The sequence below is a fragment of the Tauraco erythrolophus genome, chromosome 6 (genome assembly GCF_009769465.1).
Source record: "Tauraco erythrolophus isolate bTauEry1 chromosome 6, bTauEry1.pri, whole genome shotgun sequence".
Lineage (NCBI taxonomy): Eukaryota > Metazoa > Chordata > Aves > Musophagiformes > Musophagidae > Tauraco > Tauraco erythrolophus.
The window spans coordinates 54,412,475-54,432,647 of NC_141470.1; the positions used below are offsets into that span (position 1 = coordinate 54,412,475).

Sequence of the window (20,173 nt, forward strand, 5' to 3'; positions counted from 1 at the left end):
AAAAAATCCCGCGCCAGCTCGGCCAACATTCCCTCGGCCCTGAGGGTCCCAGCCTGGAGAGCGGCGGGGAGACGGGCAGAGGCCTCGACGCGGGGCCGGTCCGGCCGTCCCCCGCGGGCTCCGCCGGCACCAGCGCTTGGCGGAAAATGGCCACTGCCGGGGCCAGGCTGCCCTCGCCCTTCGCCGCCCCTGCGTGCGGGAAGGAAGGGGCGGCGGCCGCGCAGCCCGCGGCGGGCTGCAGCCGTGTCGCCCCGGGAACGGGGCCTCTCCCTCGGGCGGGGGCGGGTGTTGCTGCTCACCCGCCTGTCCCTGCGTGGCTCTTACCTCAGGGGGCGAGGAGACAGGGGAAGGGGAGAGGAGCACGGTGGGGGAAGGCGGGGGGGGCACCTCTGGGCTAGAGCCCGCCGCAGCCCCGGGTCTCGCAGCGGGCAGGCAGCCACCGGCCGCACCTCCGGGGGCGAGCGGCCGCGGGGCTGGAGAGTCGGGGGGGGGGGGGGGGGGAAGGGGGGGGGGGGGGAAGGCGGGGGGGGGGGGAAACGGGCCCGCTGGGGGAGGGGCCAGGCCGCGGAGGGGGCAGGGCTGCTCGCCGCAGTCACCCTCACACATACCGCGCCGGGGAGGAGAGAAAAAGGCCCCGCTCCGGCGGAGGGATACAGCGCTACATATATAGCGCGGCGGCGCAGGCTCACAGCCCCAGCACTTCTCCGAGCCGCGCCAGGGAGGAGGCAGCCGCCGCCGCCGCTCGTGGTCGCGCAGTTCGTGCAGCCGCCACCGGGCCCGCCGCGCCATGGTAGGTAGCTCGACCGACTGCGGCGTAGGGTGCCCGGGCCACCGTGGGGTTGGCGCGCTGGAGGGTCGCTGCGGCGCCGAGGACGGTCAGGTCGGCGGAGCCGGGCTCTCCCCGGGGACGGGGCTGGGGGGGGCGGTAAGAGACCCGCGGGCAGGAGGCCGCAGCCCTGCCCGGCCGGGTCCCCGCGGGGTAAGCGGGCTGGTGGCTGCGGACGCCCCCCCGCCGCGCTGCGCGGGATCGCCGCGGAGCTGTGGCCCTTCCTCTTCCGCCGCTTCCTTCCTTCCTTCCCTGGGGCCTGCCGTGTGGGCGCCCGGGCCCCGCGCCCTCCTGCTGCGGCCGCGCCTCGCCTTCCCCCGCATGCGGCGCTCGCTCCCCTCCGGAAGGGGCCGGGCGCGTCTCCCCGGGGCCGCGGCCCCTGCGCCGGGCAGGGCGCGTTGCGGGGTGGGGGCCGTGCCGGGCGGGGCGCGGGTCTGCGGGCGAGGATCCCGCTCGGCTCCGGCACCAGCTGCACTGCGCAGGGAGCGGGGGCGGGGGGGGGGGCAGCCCGGGGGAGGGCACCGCGCTGCAGTTACTGCGCCCTCGCCCCCCCATCCGCCAAAAAAACGCAGCGGCGGCGAAGCCCATCGTTGTCTGCATTACATCATGTCTCCTCCTCTTCCTCCGCGGCCCCCGCGCACCCCCAGCTGGGGGGGGACCGGGGCGCAGTGCGCGTTGCTCGGTTGGAAACGGCCCAACGCCCGCATGGAGGGGTTCGGCGGAGCCTTCTCTCTCCCCCAGGGGGCTGCGGAGGAAGAGCCGCTGCCCTCCCCGCCGAGGGGAGGGGAGGGAAGGGGATGGGGAAGGCTGGCTGCGGAGCCGAGGCGCCCTTCTGGCTGAAGGATGAGGACGTGGTGCGGCCGGTGGCAGGAGAGGGAGGGGAAACGGGGACGCACTGCAGCAGTGGGCGGCTGCCGGCCGCTGGCCGGGAAGGGCGCCTGTTGCGCTCGGCGGGCTGCGAGCCTCCCGCTCCGCCTCGCCTCCCGAAACGCTTCGCCGGTGGGCTCCGGGAGCAGCTGGCGTCATCCCCGGGCCGTCGGGCGCTGCGGTGCCAACCCGGGCTCCTCGCAAAAGAGGGCAAGAGGAAGGGCTGGGATTTTCCCGGCGGTTTTTTCGCTTCCTACGAGAACAGTGAAACAGTCGCAGGCTGACCTCTAATCGCGTTTTGGCAATCTGGGTGTTCCTCGGCTCTGTCTCTCCATCTCCCCTTCCCGTCGGGGGAGGCTGACATCACCAGGACAGGATTTGATGACTTGCCTGGGTGGGGTGATGGCTCCAGCCCTGGGTACCTTTGTCCTGTAGCTGGGGCGAGCGGGCAGTGGTTGTGCCTGTTGCTTGGGAAGGTGAACCCCATGGCGGTTTGGGGTCGGGTTGCGTGCTTCTGGCATCGCCGAGTGTGCGAAGGTGGCTTCTTTTGGTTGGTGGTTTGGGTTTTTTTTGTTTCTTTTTTTTTTTTTTAATTCGAAATTCGATTTTTAGAAACATCCAGTGAGCAATGAGCTGGTGCTGAGGGTTGGAGGTTTTTGCCGAGGTGTGGCTCTGTTTCCTGTTCTGCAGGGCACTGAGTCTGTTATGTAAATTCCTTAGATAATCTTTAAGTAAAACCTTGCATTTTCTGGAAAACGACAAAAGAGAGCACAGAGGGTTGAACTGGATTTTTGAACAGAAGTTTTCTGCTGTTATTAAAGATCTGTTAAATTCGAACTCTGTCTTTAGCTGTTAGCATTTCTACCCTTTTCACCTTCAGCCCACTGTGCGTATGGGGAATTGTTTAATCATTACATACAGACATTAAAAGAAAAAAAAATCCTGACACCTCTTTACAGGTGAAATGTGTATGTCACTTAACATATACAGCAGGCTTTCAATCCTACCCTGTTCCCCTGTGCAAAAAGCTTAACAGATTGTATAGCGTGTTAATTCTCCATTGTATTTGTTGCTCTTTACTGCAGTTAAGTGGTTTTTGTACTTGAATAATGGTATTTTAGGACAAAAGGGTTACCAGATGCCTTGCCTTCTCTGACCTACAAAATTTCCTGTTCTATTAGTAAAAGCCGTCCAATAAAACGAGTTTAAAAGGAGTTAATACCTTGTATTCTCCAGTATCTGTAACTAGGCATGCAAAACCCAGATGTCTTTTGTTTTTTAATTACTAGGAAAATGCACATTTTTTCCATAAAGAACTGGTTAGCTCCTTTGAGTTTAAAGAGCAGAGCTTTGGGTGATGGCTCTATTCGTGCAGAAGGGAGAGGCTTCTGGAAGGATGTGGCTGGCAGAGTTAAGCTCTGGGAGAGCCCATTTTGCCCACTGAGCCGTGTACCTTTGGATGCAGCAGCGGCCTCTTCACGTACCGAAGGTCATAAGCAGGCGTTCTGAATCTCGCCACTTAAAATGATGCATAAAACAACGCGCGTATCAGCGTGAGGCACCTTAAATTGCTTGGCTGAACGGAAAAGTAACGTGATGCTCGAAAACTGGCGTTTTCTTTGTCAGAGAGAGCAAAAAATCTCCACAAGACGGAGTAGTAATTCCTCCTCGTCTCGCAGCACGGTCCTTTCCGTGAAGCTTCCAGCAGGCTGATCTGCGGTGCGGTGCGGTGGGGGAGGGCTGACATCAGCGGCGTTATGTCACTAGGTGGCACGCTCGTCACTAGCCCGCCAGCGTGCCCGGGCCCGCCTCGGCGCGGGGTGAGGGTCGCTGTGCTGCTGGAGGTGACATCTGACGTGATGTGAAACCCCAACCGCGTGTCATTAAGGATTTCACGCCCCTCTGACCGATTGCGAGGAGCCTGTCCCATGTCCTTCACTTGACCACATCGGATTCGCCAAGTCGAAAGGTGGCACGGCTGGTTCTTCGTGTGTGGGTTCGAAACAGGTTATGCTTCTGGAAGTGGCTGTGTGGTGTAGGGGACTGGAGTCTTCTTGCAGAGGCAGAATTCCAGGGGCTGAAAGTGTTTTTTGTGAAAGTAACGATAAATCGCTACTGAAATCTGAAGGAAGCGTCTTGTGGCTTGACATAGCTAGAGGTAAACAATATTCTAAAATGTTCTATTCTCCGTGTAGGCCGATCAGCTGACTGAAGAACAGATTGCTGGTAAGTGTCTTGATAAGAAATTAATTTTTTTTTTTTTGCTAACTCCTTGTGACTAAAAGAAAACAAATTATCTCAAACATAATGGGGAAAAAACCTTGACAATTTCAAATCTGTACTAATGCTTTTTTAAAAAGCACACTTTTTTTTTTAAAGAAAAAAAAAAATCCAGAAGATTACTGGTTCATTGCCTCTTAAATTAGACTGCTTGTTCCTTGGATTACAGATAATGATTTTTTTAGACTTTCAGACTTGAGCTAAGTCCTTCTAGATTTCTTGCAAACAGAAATAATTGCTAGACTCAAGTGAACTTCTTGGAGTTAAAGCAGACCTAGGTACTCTTTAATAAAGTGAACATAAAACTTGAAGTGAAGTGGCACAAATAAACCTAAAATGGATTTATTACACATTAATGTAAACCATTGTCTTTTAAATAACTTCTAACAGAATGTCTGTAATTCAGACTGGTTAGGAAAAGGAGCATTATTTGACCTTCTGGAGACCAGTCATCTACTTGTGGCTGACATCAATTCTTATTGTCCGTTGCCTTAAAAATAAGTGGTAAATGACAACATTTGTTATTCCTGTAAGTCTGTTAATGTTGAAGGGAACCAGTGGGTCCCTTTGCTTATCCCAAGCAGCTGCTGTTCATGGTGCAACTGTGCCTCAACCAAGAGGATGTTGAAATGCATTAGAGGTGTAGTGCAGATAGCAGCCACATGATATAAGTTTGAATATACTATGGAAATCATGTGTTGGTACTGTAAGTGATTTTTTATTTGAGATTTCTAATTTTCTTAATGAATGGACAGTTAGATAAACTGTTTCTTGAAATTGTAGCAGGCATTGTCAGTGGAGTGTGTTTTTAGTATGCAGTTTTATGCTGGTGATGTTACTAAACACTGGGACTGTTTCTGCCTCTAGAATTCAAGGAAGCCTTTTCCCTATTTGACAAAGATGGTGATGGTACTATCACAACAAAAGAACTGGGAACTGTCATGAGGTCATTGGGTCAAAATCCAACAGAAGCAGAATTGCAGGATATGATCAACGAGGTAGATGCTGATGGTAAGTGTTGGAAAGGTAGTTAATAGTACTGTAATCATCTTAAAGTATGTATGACCTCCATACCTGGGCTTGGACTGCATAGAGAAGATTCTGTGATACTGATCTCTTGAAGCAATTTAAAAATGCTTGATAGACTCTACACTGAGGGGTGTCAATTTTTTGATTGCTCTCTGCACAGCAGTCAAAGATGCTAGCATATTAGTGAGAATCTAAAAAAGAGGATGGGCAGAAACAAAGTTAGGCTGTTTGTCTTTAATATTTGATGGGTCACAGGCTTCCTGTTGCTATCTGACTTGCCCTGACCTGCCGTTAACCTGTGTTTCCACCCAGCTTTTCTATACATGTTTTGTCAGCCTCTGTTGGTCTTAATAGCTGTGCTAAGGCCTGTGCTTTTGTCTAAGGCCAAAAAACGTGGTAGGAGTGGAATAGTGTTAAACTTCCAAGAACTGAAAACACAACAGGAAGAGACTGTGGTAGATCGCTACTAGATAGAGGGGAGGGATTTGGAGGCAAAAGCAGAAAAACTTTCCTGGAACCAAATCTGTCAGAATTATTTTAAATGGATGCCAGAAAGGGTAACTGCACACTTCATTTCTGAGACTCCAGTCAGGCCAACAGTTACAAAAATGAAAAATGCTTTTTCCTGCTCAGTGGTGCCAAGGCTTTGATCTTGTATGTTGGTCGTGTTAGTGTTTTTTCTCTAATACCTCTGTACAAGAAGAGTGAAAGTATATTGGCAAGACTATAGATTATCTGTTTATCAGACTACATTAATTACAACTGCTTTCCTGAAAGTGTCAGTTGACCTTAATTGCTAACTCTTGGGTCCAGATACTGAAAAACTTTTAGGGTTTGCTGTGCTATGTAGAGTTTGTGTGTAGTGGCTTCTACAGATTGCAGTCTGCAATGCTGCGCTGGTAGATTAAAAATGAAAGGAGACTGAGGACTTCACATAAGTCTGCCTGCCCATCTGTTTAAACTTGTTTTATGGCAGAATGCTGTGCTCTTACTCTACATGTACTCAGCTTTGAAAAATCCTCAATGAACAAGACCTGTATTCAGATTTAGCTGGTAGATAAAGCTGATCGTGGTGATAAATACCTCTGTATGTCTCTATCTGGAATCCTTATGCTCTAAAGGTTTTCTTAAACTGCATTTATTTAGCTGCTTTGCTATACTCACCCAGTGAGTTTCCTTCAAGCAATGGGTGGATCTTAGTTGCACAGTGAACTACGTAATGCAGGGGTTTTTGGCATACAGGGCTGAATCCTGAGTGTACAAGTCTAGTTTCTGCTGTTCTAAAGAACTTTTCTTCTTCATACCGCTTTTCTCATTGCTTTGAGCAGCCTGAAATTTGAATCCTTAATTTGAATTAAGGACTTAAAATCTTAGGAGCGAGTCCTGGATGTTACTAGGGATTCTCAGTTTTGCAGTGAAATACCTATAAGAACACCTTCTGATAACTTATCAGAAATACTAAATATGGCAACTTTTCTCCTGTCACTGGAATTTGAAGATCCTTGTGGCCTCTTAAAATGGTGCATTACTTTTGGAGTGTACAATATGTTGATAAGGAAGTTGATTTTTTTTTAACAAGGAACAAGTATTCATGAGCAGCTGAGTGACGTGTAACTGTTTCAAATTTTAGATATCTTGGATTTGTACTCCCAGCTTTATAATACAATACATTCCCTTCTAAGATCTCCCACAGCGTTTGGGAGATTCTAAAGAAACTAAATGATCGATTTTGGGGAGTGATTTGAATTAAAGAGAGGTCTTGGTATTGGTTAACCTTGGAGTATCAGGCTGGCATTTTACTTGTAGCTTGGGTGGCAAATGGTATAGCCTGACCTGGAGAGAAGGCAATGGTTGATTTAGTTGTGCTGAAATGCTGCAGTGACAGTGGCTGCTGCACATTTTAATAGCAAATGGGCAGCAGTAGCAATTGAGGGAGAAGATCTAGTTTTTCCCGTAAGAACGGTTTACAGAGGATCTGCCAATCTGGCTGAAATTAAATGCCAGATTATTTTTTTTTTTGCATAAAGAAAAGCCTGGAAGTTTAATTTTTGGAAGTTTCTTTTCATTAAGGTAATGGCACTATCGACTTCCCTGAATTTTTAACCATGATGGCCAGAAAAATGAAGGACACAGACAGCGAGGAAGAAATCCGTGAGGCATTCCGAGTCTTTGATAAGGTATTAATAAAGCACAAATATTCTTTAGAAGCAGTAATGACATTAATTTTTCTCCTCGATGTTTTCCGTCTTCTTGTCTAGAAGAAAAAAAATAAGTCCTCTAGTAGAAGCAGAGGAATTGGAAACAAAGCAGGGACTGTTCTGGAAACAGAACGAGGACTGTTGCAGACTGGTTCTATCTGCTTAACACAGCAGGTCTAGGCTTTAGGCTGATCCATGAGGAAAACTTTCTGGCCTTTCCTTAGGAGCAGAGATGAGCAGAACTTAATGCTTGGGGGGTGTGTGTTGGTTTGTTGTTGTATTTTTTTTGGGGGGGGGAGGGGAGTGGAGGGGTGGAATTTTTCTGCACCTTCTGATTTTGAGGGAATGGAGAAATGTTTGCATGGGCACACAAGGCTTTATACTTTATGGAAGCTTTTGAAGCTAAGATGATGTCATCAGTGTTCAGGAGGATGTGAGATATTGCCTATTCTGTTTTCAAGATGTGGACTTTGAGGTTGCTTTCAGAAAAACTTAAGAGCTCAACTCCCTCTGTCTTTAAGGATACCTGGGCATACATTATGAAAGTCAATTATTTCTAGAATAGGAATTCTCCTGTTTGGATTGCTTGGATACGATGTTGAGCTGTGGCTGGTGCAGCTGCTAAGCTGATGCACGTGCATGTGTGGAAGAAGGCCTTACTACTTTCCTTTTTGTGGAAAAAAAGCGACAGTCTCTAGGACTTAGCTGGAAAACGTGCTAGAGGAAATGTTTTGATTGTTTGGTTAGTACTTTATCTACTCTGTGGGATTATTTCTGCAGACTAGACTTGTGCTTAAAGCCACTGATGTAGCTTATCTATTGGTGATGGCCATATGAATTCCTGCTCTAAGCTCATATATTCTTCCTATAGATGGAAGAGGACAATTTCTGAAATGGCTAGGGATGAGCTGTAGGTTTGGATAGTACTAGTAGGAACACTGACTTAGTGTCATTCTGCCTTTTTTTTTTTGCCACGAAGCTTTTCATAACTCCTTATGAGTAGAATTTAAATGCTTTCTTTGAAGGTTTGTTCTATATAATCTTACCCAAGAAACCTAATGTAGCCACCTACAGTCTGGTTATAGACAGAGTTACACAGAAGAGAAAGCTGACTTTATTCTTGCTGGTTGGGAAATTGGTGGGGTTGGTTTTGGCCTTGCTTGGACAGTAGAGACCAGACAAAACTCATTTTTTTTTTCGGGTTTATTTTTGAAAGCTCTTTAAAAGCATTTAAAATAGCTTATCACAGCTACAAATCAGACATGCAGATATTATTACAGTACAATAATTGTATAGGAGGACATGGTGGCATGCATGGTTCGTAAGGCAAGGGGACTAGTACCTACTATAGGGTTATACAGCATACCAGGTCTGTGTATTTATCCTAAGTGTCATAGGGCTAGTTCAGAAGCAGTTGCTGAAAACCTAAATGTAGTTTCAGAATTAGTCAATGTCAGGATTATTGATCATGTGCAACTCTTTCCTCACAGGATGGCAATGGCTATATTAGTGCAGCAGAACTACGTCATGTTATGACAAACTTAGGAGAAAAGCTAACAGATGAAGAAGTAGACGAAATGATCAGAGAAGCAGACATCGATGGGGATGGGCAAGTCAACTATGAAGGTAAAAAGATGCTTGTCTTGACTCTAGAGCCATTATCAGATTGAGTGAAAGTCTGTTGCATAAGATGTTAATTTCTAGTACTTGACACCAGTTTATTTGATTGTCCACATCTGTGGACAAAAACTTAGATGCAGTAAAAAAGGGAGTTTTTTTATGCCAAGTGTGTTCAAGAAACTTATCAGTTGGAGTACTCTAGAGACAATAAATCACAATGACTTTTTATCTTTTCAGAATTCGTACAGATGATGACTGCAAAGTGAAGAGACCTCCTTTACACTTTTTTTCCTCTAGAAGAATCAAATTGAATCTTTTACTTACCTCTTGCAAAAAAATGTTCATTTATTCATTCTGTTTCTGTATAGCAAAACTGAATGTCAGAATACCTTCTGTCCACAAACTGCATGTAATGGTTGGTGGTCCTGTCCCCAAAAGATAAAGTTAAACATCAGTTTTAAAATATAAATAATTGTACTACCTTGAAAATAAAAAAAAAAGGAAGCACTTAGTGAACTCAAAAGTTCCATTTGCTAATGACTATTACACTGTTTGGGCTGGCCAGTTTTTCATGCATGCAGCTTGACAATTGAGCACAGTCAGACATTTGTATTAAAAGGAAAAAAAAATAACCTAAAAGATCCACTCTTTTGTTCAACAGTGGATTCTAGTTCAATTTGTAGTATAAATTGTCATAGCTGGTTTACTTCAAAATTGGTTTATACCTCAGGATGGTATGCAGCAAAATGGTTGAAGGATGCAAAACTTTAGAGAAAATGCCCTAAAGGTTGACTGGTTCTCCTGTACGTAGCAGTGTGCTCCAAAAATACGATGATCTTAACTATGGATGGCATGTCTGTGTTAAAATACTGGTTTAACATTGTCTGCATTGCACTATAGTGAAACGGGTGTCGGGCTGTTACCGTTCACAAAATTTTTAAAAGAAACCTTCACCGAGGGAGCATCTTTGGACTCTCATATTTTTAAAACCTTCTGTACCATGACTTGGAGCTGGCGGAGTAGCCTGTGGACTTCAGCACAACTATCAACATCGCTGTTCAAGATATTACAATTTATGTCCATTCCAAGTTGTAAATGCTAGTCTTTTTTTCCAATAAAAGACCATTAACTTAAAGGTGGTGTTAAATGCTTTGTAAAGCTAAAATATATATATAATTGAGATAATAAACCAAAAAAGCAGTAGGAGGGAAGTGTTTCTATGAATGACTTGCTGCTAAATTATAATGCACATGTATGCAATAAGTTATCCCCTATCTTTTCAAGATGGCAAGAACTGACCTCCTGTAACCCAAGACCTTTGCTATAAATAAATGAACTTGTGCTTGCCTTTCATATTACGACAATGTTAATTTAGTTGGTCTCAAAGTCGTGTAATGCTGACTCGTCAACTATCAGCACAGAAGTAACACCTCATTTCACTAAAGTGGAGAGCTCTGAGCATGCATGTTGATACTGGGGAAATGTGTAGGTTGCTTATGTTTTTTGACAGGTTATAGAAACTAGTTGGAGAACTTGAACAGCATGGACTTCATAGAAATCTATGATTTTCAAACATGCCAAAAATGCATTTCTCTACCCACAGAAAGAAAACAAGAGGACATTTCTTTTACAATATGTAAAAAAAAACAAACAACAAACTTAAGCCTTTTTGGAAAGTGGGGCTATTATGTCTTGACTATCTTCTCAAACACTTGCATGAATTTTGTGGGGTGGAGAAGAGGACTAGGGTTAATTTAAAAACCATCTTGTTACTTCTGCTTTGCATGCACTAGCAGTGCTTAGTCATTCCAGGTCTCTGAGTAAGTGTTCTCTGATCCTTCAGCTTCCCCATGAATGAGTGGCAAAGCAGCCGTGTCTACTCTTCTTTGTTCGAAAGAAGAATGCTTTTTTTTTTTTAAATAGCAGAGCCTCCATGTGGAAGGCTTCTATGCTTGGGAGGGAGGGACTGCAGCTTAATTACTTGCCTGTAAGTTTGTTTCCAAATGTAACGAGTTGCAAACCTTAATTGCTTAATTGCCTTTGGTTTTGGAGAGTATTGATACTATCTCTTGAAAGAGATGCAAGTCTCCATTCATCCTGTCTAACTGAGGTGCCTGTGTTAAGAACTTGGTTGCTTGAAATGCAGCTTTGCTCAGTGGGGGTCAAGAGACACCTCCAGAAGGCAATTGAGACTATCTGCCTTCAGTGATTTTTTTTTTTCAATTATGATTTTATTTTTTCCTCGGGGGGCGGGGGGGGGGGTATAGGGGTGTGGTTCTGGGTGACTAGGGACCCAGACAGCTTAACCAAGTGCCTAAAAGTTAGATGGGCTGAATGTAGGCAATTTGTTTAGATCTCTAGTTATTGCAAAGGCTTTTTGCTATGGCTATGTCTGCTGTCTTAGCAAACTGGCCATGATGATGGGAATGTCTGACTACCATTGGAAAGTAGAGTCTTGCATGGCAGCAGCAAACTGCTACTTTAGTAGTGCTTGGGAAAGGCTGCACTGCTTCTGTAGACCAGCTTTTAAAGAGAACGTACTCAAGAGGCAGGCGAGCTAGGAGCAATGGTTGCTGCTCTGAACTAATTACTTCTGCCTGAGTGTGCAGAGAGATCTTGTCTAGTAGGTAAATGCTTCTTACCATCTATCTGTCGTTCACTCACGGTTGGTAGGGTAGTTCATTTAAGAACAGCTGCTTTTAGCTTATTCGGTGTGCTCTGTGCTTGCTAGCAAAGAGACCTCATTCCTGCGGGAGGTTCTTGGCTTGATTAGAAATTGTCTGGCAGTGTGCAGTGTTGGTATGCCCTGTAACTGAATCTGCCTGGAGGTATCTAATTATTAACTGACTTCAGTACCCCATCAACCTCGAGTAAATGTATCCTCTGTACAGGACTTTAGCTCTGTTCCCTTCTGCATAGTGAATATCTAGAGAAATGAAATGGTGTCATCAAGGACTTTATTTTTTTTATTATTTTTTTTTCTGTGGGCGTGTGTGTGGCTTTGGCTTTTTCCAAATGTGAAAGTGTGGGCTGGATACACTTGGTGCATGGCTTAGAAGCATGGGACTGGAACGAACTTCCTGGGTGATCAGATCCAGTCCCCTGCTATTGCAGGCAACCGTGTCATATAATCCTTTTAATAAACTGATCAAGCTTAACCACCTGCTTGTAAGTGGCTTGTTTTCATGGAAGTTCTGTAACTCATGTTGCTCTCAACCGATGCAAGTAATATATGAAATATGAAGTTAATCAAAAGGTCCTCCAGCTTAGCTTTAGGTTTATCATTTCACTTATTTAACTGACTTTCTCAAACCTGTTATTCTTTGCACAACACTCAGGAAAGTGTTGAATCTTTACACCCCCTTGCTATAAATAAGAGTTGGTGTGCTTGCTTATTTTTTTTTAATGGAAAAGATGGATGTCTGGTTTGTTGAAATTTGTTAGATATGTTAATTGTCAAGGCAAGAAACAATTGAGTTACTTGTATTTGATACATAAATTTAAGGCTAGAGTATACATAACCATTTTTAAAATACATCAACTTGCAGTGTAGTTTTATATTTAATACTGAAATTGTACTGCTAAAGTTTAAACTGCTGTTAATCATATTCCTCTTCTGAGCATAATGAAAAAATAAAGGGTAAGAAAATGCTTAACATAGATTAGTCATTATCATGCTTATTTTATTAATAATTCAGGCACTGAAACATCTCCAGGTATGGGGCATTTATTTTGTTTGCTGGGGTGGGGGGTGGGGCAAAGGGGCGTGGTTTACTGATGTGGTAGAAGGCTCTTACCATCCAACCATTTGTCACACTTGTGCGTCTTCAGAAACACGGACGCTATCAACAACTGATGAAGAAATCACCCTACAGCTTATTGATGCATTATCGCAGGTGTGGGCCTGGGTCTGATCCATGGGCAGCGCGCTGTGCCGCAGCTGCCAGCCCCTGCGCCCTGCCCGGGCGAGCAGGGAGGGGGGCGAGGCTGTGCCTCTGTCCCTATATTGGGGTATGCGTGTGATGTGAATGCAGGTCCTTGTTCCCAGGTGACACCATCCTAAACTAAAAGCACAGTCTTGGGCTTTAGAAATATCAGAGTTAATACAGCTTGCTTTTCCTCTCCCATGAAACTAACTGGCACTCTTGTCTTACTGCAATCTGAGTAGGGTTTCGGTGTTTTTTTTTGTTTCTTGGGTGGGGTTTTTTAATTATTTTTTAAAATTTAATGACTAAGTGAAATCTGGCAGAGGACTGCGGCAGGACCACGGCATGTCTTCTGACTGCGGACATCTAGTCATCAAGTGAAGACACGCAATGAAGGCTGATGCCATGTTTCTCCTGACTGATATTTAGGAAGGTAACTGGTGTATTTGCAAATAGAGCAGAAGAACCTTTAAATTCAGTAAGACAACCAGATACAAAGTTGTGTGGGGATTTTTATATAACAGCATTGCGATTCCAAAATGCTAAAGTTTGGGGGTTAGATGTTAAAGGTGTTACAAGCCAAATAACAAGATTTTGGAGTAATAAATCAGATGATGAATTGTGTTACAGATCTGGAGTTGCAAAGATTCCTTATGTTATTTGCTATAGGAAACTTGTATGAAGGCCCAAGTACTTAAAGGATTTTCTGTTTTCTGAGAGCCCCTATCAGTGAGTAGTCTAGAGAAGCATTCAGAAGATATTTGTGATAGTTGATAATTCGTTTGAAGTTTGATATCAATAAATTAAGTTTTGAACTGAAGTGGCCAGATACCCCCATAAATGGCAGAGCTGTGGATTACATAGATACTAAGAGAATCTCTTACAGTCCCTTGGATGATTAATTACCACTGATATCTAGCGGTAAAGGAGCACTTGTGTTGCTCCCTGTCCTACTGGTGACGGTAACCAGAAGCAGAGCAGAGCAGCCTGTTTTGCTCTCCTCCCCAGCGCTGACTGGGACCACCTTCTTCCTTGTGCAGTGCTTTGCTCTGCAGAGGCAAGAACATGATTCAGAGTGCAGCACAGCCTTTTGGTCATCGCACTGTTAAACTCCAGGGAAAAGAAAGAACATTTGATTTAAAAAAAGAAAAAGAGTGTGTATTGTAGCAGGGGGCTAAATTTCTCTGAGTCTGAGATGCTGCGTGACACCAGCACCATATATCCATGTTAGAGAAACAAAGTTGAGAAGCAGGTCTCCCAGTGTTGCCACCAGAGATCCTAATAAAGATGTTAACAAGCTGCCCTTTCCAACATCCCTATAGGCGTTGGATAAAGCTGGTTCTAGCTGGCAATGAGTACTGCAGCCTTGCGTGTGGTGACTTCTTGTTTTGATCTTTCATAGAAGCTGTATTGACTGGAAAATCTTGTACGGATCTCTTCTGAAGAGCCACTTTCATTTCAGTTGCCTCAGAAGTAGGCATCTGCAGAAACACTGAAAGAATTATTCATAGTGCAGTGTTTTCCTGGCAAAAACATCTCCTAAGATAATTAGTGGTCGAAGTACAATATGAAAACTTGGGCTAATCACCTAAATCAGAAAATGATTAATTTTTAATTTTTATTGATTTCTAGATCCCTAAATGTGATGTATTTGAAAAACAGATTCTTTGACGAAAGTCCTACTTACCCTTCCAGTTACAGCATTTAACATTAACACAATATTTGAATAGGAACCAACTGTATTAACTGAGAAATCCATAAAAAGGCATTAAATAGCATTCTCTATTTTGCTAGTTTGCAGTGGGGTTGGCAATAACAATGCTGACACCGTAGTAAGTATTCTGAAAAAGGGTATGGTGAAAGAAATGGATAGGGTGAGAGCAAAAAGAATACCTGAGCATAGGACAGCTTTGTAGTCTTGTCTCATGGAGTATTTGTTCCCCATAAAGCCATAAATATTTGATTGTGAGCTCCCTAGCCATTAAGGTTGTCTAGCAGCGGTGCTGTCACTGAGTTTGTCTGCTTTTCCCAACCTGCCTCCCAAAGCCCCTCCATGCTAACTCTGAGTATACCTGAAAATATGCAACCTGGAAAAGTTAGTTGTAAGCCTGCTGTGCTTCAGAACTTGCCAAACATGCTCTGCTTGTTCTGAGCTTTCTTTACAAATACATTAAAAGGAAAAATTTCCTCTAGACATTCTGGTAGGAGACAAAATATAACCCTGATTTCAGATAGATTTTTACTGAATCTCTTTTGTTAAGTAAAATATTTCATCCCAGCTCCCTAGAAATCTGTGTGCAACATCATCAGAACTAGTTTCTCAAGGATTTTGACATAAAACGTAATGTATATTTTCTAATAAGTTACTTGTTTCTTTAGATATTAATAAAATAAAAATTCCTACACACATACTCCAGACACCCTGACAATTAATCAGTGTGCATGATGCTGTCCACCTTATGTAGCTGAATTAAAGACCAGTAGATTCAATCAGTAAATCAAGTCAATAAGTTAAACATCTTTTCACTACCAAAAAAGATACCGTGCTCTATAACACATTTACAAAAGCATAGCTAAAGTGTGAAAATTGCCTTGCTGATTTATTTTTCATCAAATTAATTTGTAGAGGAAGGTAAGTAATTTCTTTACTAGTTTGGGTTGTTATTTTCTATATTAAATGCACACATATAAAATATTATGGCAAAAGAATGGTCTTAGGGCTACAAAACTAAGCACTCAAAATCTGAAAGCTACTCAATTAAGGTCATCCTTGAAACTTCAGTTTGGCCTATTGCAAATGTGATTGCAAAACATTGTGGCACTGTCTTGTCTCATGCTATGCTGCCCACAGCATATTTGCATCAGTGTATTAAATATTTCATTGCAACTTTCTTTTCGAATGCATTATTCCGTACCCTAGTCACTCCCCACTACCCAGCTCTTGTTGCAGAGACAGAAATACTAGATTCTTCAGTTTTTCCTTTGGCATTTTATCTGAGTGCTTCGCAAATACTACTTTCTTTTTAGGACACGCAGTGAAGTAAGGACATGCTTTATCCTCATCAAACAGAAGGAGGTGAGGAGCAGCCACAAAAGTCCAAAACCAGTATTTCTGAGAGCTCGAATTGAGACATTTTCATTTGTCAGAATCATAATCCTGCCTTATGTGTGGTACAAAGAGACCTCACTGGTAACAGCATCCCTCGTGTCTGACAATCGATCTAAGCCTCTGGGTCAGGCGATTGTTGACCGATGTGCTTAGAGGAAGTGACCACCTGTAGACAGCTGAGCCCGAGCGGCCGACCCTCCCCACGCACGGACGGGCGCAGAGACCACGAGCGCTTGTTTTCCAGGCCAGCAGTAGCCTGCCTTGTCTGGCGGGTCAGCTTCCCTCTTCTCCCAGCCCCTGTATCACTCACTACGCGTTGCCTGTTTTCTGCAACACAAGAAAAGAGATCAACTACACAGCATTTCTTTCGTTGCTCCACACTGATTGATGCCCACAGCAGCTCTCCTTGTGCCAGGAAAGAGAAGGAGCTGAAATAAACAGGGTGATTTCACTGCAGGACCACAAAATAGCAGGGAGGAAGGGAAGTAGGGGAGTAAAGTGGCAAAGAAACTCAATTCTGGCACTTCCTGACTTCGAGGAGTAACTTTGTGCTTTCATTGCTTTCTCAATCCTGTAATTTGCTACTGCAAGAGTGAAAGCAGAACTACACTCCCAGCACAGGAAACTCGGTCACGTGGCATCATGGTGACACCTCTGTGAGTCATCATCCGAGCCGCTGCCTTGGGGATTGGCACAGACCATGACCTCTCAAGGTAACACAGGGACAGCAAGCAAAGCTCTGCTGCTTCCTCAGCCAACCTAAAATGGGGAAGGAGCGCTTTGCCCACAGGTTTGCAGAGGAAAGGTGGATTCAGGGACAATGGGAGCAGCTCAGGGCTCTGTAGGAGGCTGTGCTTTAATGGTCCTAGGCTCTTCCACCCATCCACCGTAACCATGACCCCATACCTCCTGTCCTCTGCCTGTGCTGCCCCCTCCCTTCCTCTCTGTTTTATTCTCTACCCTTATCAGGCTCAGCTTGTGCCTCTTAGACTTTTCTAGGTTTCCTTGTCCCATGGTCCTTGCTCCTTTTTCATCTTCTCTGCTGCTGTGGGTTAACCCCTGTGGGCAGCTCAGCCCTACGAGCTGCCTGCTCACTCCCCTCCCTGATAAGACAGGAGAGAATCAGAAGGGTAAAAGTGCAAAAAATCACGGATTGAGATAAAGACAGTTCAATCAGGAAAGTAGAAGTCATGCGCAGCAAAGCAAAACAAGGAATTCATTCACCACTCCCCATCGGCAGGCAGGTGTTCAGCCATCCCCAGGACAGCAGGGCTCCGTCACACATAATGGTTATTTGGGATCAAAAGAGACAAACTCTGAACATCGTCCCCTTCCTTCTTCTTCCCTCAGCTTTTATCGCTGAGCACGACGTCCTATGGTCTGGGACATCCTTTTAGTCAGTTGAGGTCAGATGTCCTAGCTGTGTCCCCTCCCACCTTCTCGTGTACCCCTAGTCTATTCATAGGCATGGTGGTGTGAGAAGCAGAAAAGGCATTGACTGTGTGTAAGCACTGTTCAGCAATAATGAAAACATCCCTGTTTATCAACACTCTTTGGGTCACAAATCCAAAACCCAGCACCGTACAAGCTACTATGAAGAACTATATCCCAGCCCAAACCACTGCATCCCCATCTGATTCTCTCTCTGATCAGGGCTTCCAATGACACATCTTCTTCCAGACATCCATTCCCACAACCACCCACTAACTTTGTGTCCTAACCTTCTGATTTCTCACCAAGCAACTTTCTCCTCTGTGTTGCCTCAGACAGAGTGATCACACAAGTCAGGGCACAGAAGAAATGTCTTCTGCTCTGCTCAGGCCTCAGCTTGTAGATGTGGATATGAGCCTCGCTTGGCTTGCAGCATCAGAGAGCTATGGTTGCAAAAAAAAAAGATACAAAGTGGGTTGCCCTGAGCTTCAAGCTGGGAGTACCTGGTCTGGGGGGATGTAAGCTGTTGGAAATCTACCTCAGCCATAAACATGGCTGTGTGGGTGCACTGCACTGCCTCACCACTTTTCATGAAACGTTACTTTTTTCTCAGAAGAGCTGCTACTTTTGAAAAAGTGAAGTGCATCACTCTCTCCCCTATACATACACACATATCTTCTTGCATTCAAGAAGAGCTTTGCTGTCCACTTCTCCTGAGCAGAGTCATGTTAGATGTAAGCTTAAGCAGTCAATTCACCCACCACTGACATCCAACCATCTTCAGCTTAAGATATGGTAGATTTTTAAGGGATCATCTTTGCACATGGGTTGTTCCCAGCAGAGATCAATGCATCAAGTTTTGAACTTGGGGCCTGTCCTGGTTTTAGCTGGGACAGAGTTAGTTTTAGTTTTTAGAGCTAGAAGAGCTCTGGGATTTGGCTTTAGTCTGAGATTTGTTATGAGAAGAATACTGATAGTGCACTGAGGTTTATAGTTGGTGCTGAAACAGTAAGGACTTTTCAGCTTCCTATGTTTTGTCAGTGTGCAGGAGCACAACAGGCTGGGGAGGAGCATGGCTGGGACGGAGGGTCCACAACTCCCTTTTTGATTTGAACTTAAATTTAGGATTGAGGGCCAAATTGGCCAATGGAGTGAGGATTCCATATCATGCAACATCATGCTCAATACATAAATGAGAATTGACCAGGAAGTTAGGGAATTCTCTTCTGAGGGCTCTCTCGGACTCTCGGTCTCTCGGAGTTGTATCTCTCTTTCCCTCTCTTTACTGGCCTCTTCCTTCTCCGGGACCGTGGTGTCGGGACTTAACTATTTTGGAATCATTTGCTGGGCCAGGACACGCATTGGTCACCAGGTGGTGAGCAATCATACTGTGCATCATTTGTTTGTATATATTATGATGATAATTACATATATTTAAATTGTATTATTTTATCATTATTCCTTTTAATTTTATATTATTATTATTACTATTACATTGTTCTTACCTCAGCCCATGAGTCTCTTTCCCTTTTCCCCTTTAATTGTCTTCCCCATTCTCCAGGGGTGGGTGAGGGTGAGCGAGCAGCTGTGTGGCCGGCCAGATTAAACCACAGCAGGCCGTAACGTGGTGCAGGATTTGTGTAAGTCTAAGACAGTGAAGAAAGCGGGACCAGGGACAGACTCTCCTGAGACACTAGGGTCCCTCCCAGCCCTCTTCTCCCACCTACTCTCATCTCCCTCTGTCTTCCCTTCTAACCTAATCTCCATCTTTTAGGCTTCATGAGCCACAATTCATGTATTCTATGAAGAACACTTAAACTGAACTTAATTCTGTTAATAGGCAGATTTAGATTAGGAGATCAGTTGCTGTTTGCTAAACTACTGTAGGAGTACCCACACACAGAAAGTACAAGTAGGAAGCTCTCAATTGCAGAAGTATGTCTGCAGAAAAAGTCATATAGAGTTTGATTGCATTGATATTAAATTATTATGGTAGTTTGAAGTTTTATGAAGCAATAGTTATAATAATGTCATTTTAGTACTCTGTACTGAGTCACATTAGACCTGCTTCCATACAGTAGGTAGTTACTATCTGGGGAAAAATAACCTTCCTTCTCTGATGTGGCAAAAAAGTTCTCTATATCAAAGCTATTGCCATCAGTGAATATGTATAAATGAAAAAGTAAAATCTAATAAAATATATATAGCTAGGTACTTTTTTCCAGACTTTTGCAGTACATTGCTTACTATGAAATAATGGAATGTAGTTTAGTGCTTCTAGTTTTAACAGAATAGGGAAGAATTCAGGTTCTTATTCATTATTAAAGTCCATCCCATGCAAGTGACTTCACACCGTCACACACTTTGAGGATGAAGTATGAAACTGATATGTTCCATATTATTAATTATTAAAGCAATACTGAATCTCACATGCAGCTTTAGTTCCTAAGCTATTACCCAGAGGTTGTAGAATCTACTTGTATGACAATATAGGTATTTTTACCCATTTACAACTTGTAAGACATTGTCTTGACCAAATTCCAGATTAAATTAATTTGAGCAGTTAATACAATAACAATTGGAGTAGGCATTAAGGTCATGTGGATGAATGGGTGAGAAAACTGAACCATTTTTTAGTCCAATACTGACTGCACACTGTTGGCAGCTAGTTTGGGAACTTATTTCATCTCTTCAGTCTTACTCTGTTGGATTGGTGAAGTCTTTTTACATGCAGATTTTCTAATGAATTGAGTATACTTCCTTCTGAGTCAATAGGTTGTTCTTAAATATCTCAGTCTGAGATTTGACCCATTTTGCAAATTTATCACCTTAGAGGAAATTTTATCCCAATTTATTTTTCCAAATATGAAAACTCCATCGCTCTTTT

The 20,173-nt window shown here is 44.3% G+C and overlaps 1 protein-coding gene across 1 annotated transcript; it reads left to right on the forward strand.

Annotated features, from left to right (window-relative positions):
• Nucleotides 1-755: 755 nt before the first annotated feature.
• Nucleotides 756-10,704, forward strand: CALM1 (calmodulin 1). The gene is made up of 6 exons (XM_086614047.1): nucleotides 756-790; nucleotides 3,889-3,919; nucleotides 4,841-4,984; nucleotides 7,073-7,179; nucleotides 8,691-8,826; nucleotides 9,058-10,704. The coding sequence occupies exons 1-6, from the start codon at nucleotides 788-790 to the stop codon at nucleotides 9,084-9,086; spliced, it is 450 nt and encodes a 149-aa protein (XP_086470173.1). The 5' UTR covers nucleotides 756-787; the 3' UTR covers nucleotides 9,087-10,704.
• Nucleotides 10,705-20,173: the final 9,469 nt, after the last annotated feature.

Bases quoted from the DNA above. Each gene is read 5' to 3' on its own strand.
- CALM1 (XM_086614047.1), top strand. The intron at 3,920-4,840 runs GTAAGTGTCTTG...TTCTGCCTCTAG, and splicing joins GACTGAAGAACAGATTGCTG to AATTCAAGGAAGCCTTTTCC. The intron at 8,827-9,057 runs GTAAAAAGATGC...TTATCTTTTCAG, and splicing joins TGGGCAAGTCAACTATGAAG to AATTCGTACAGATGATGACT.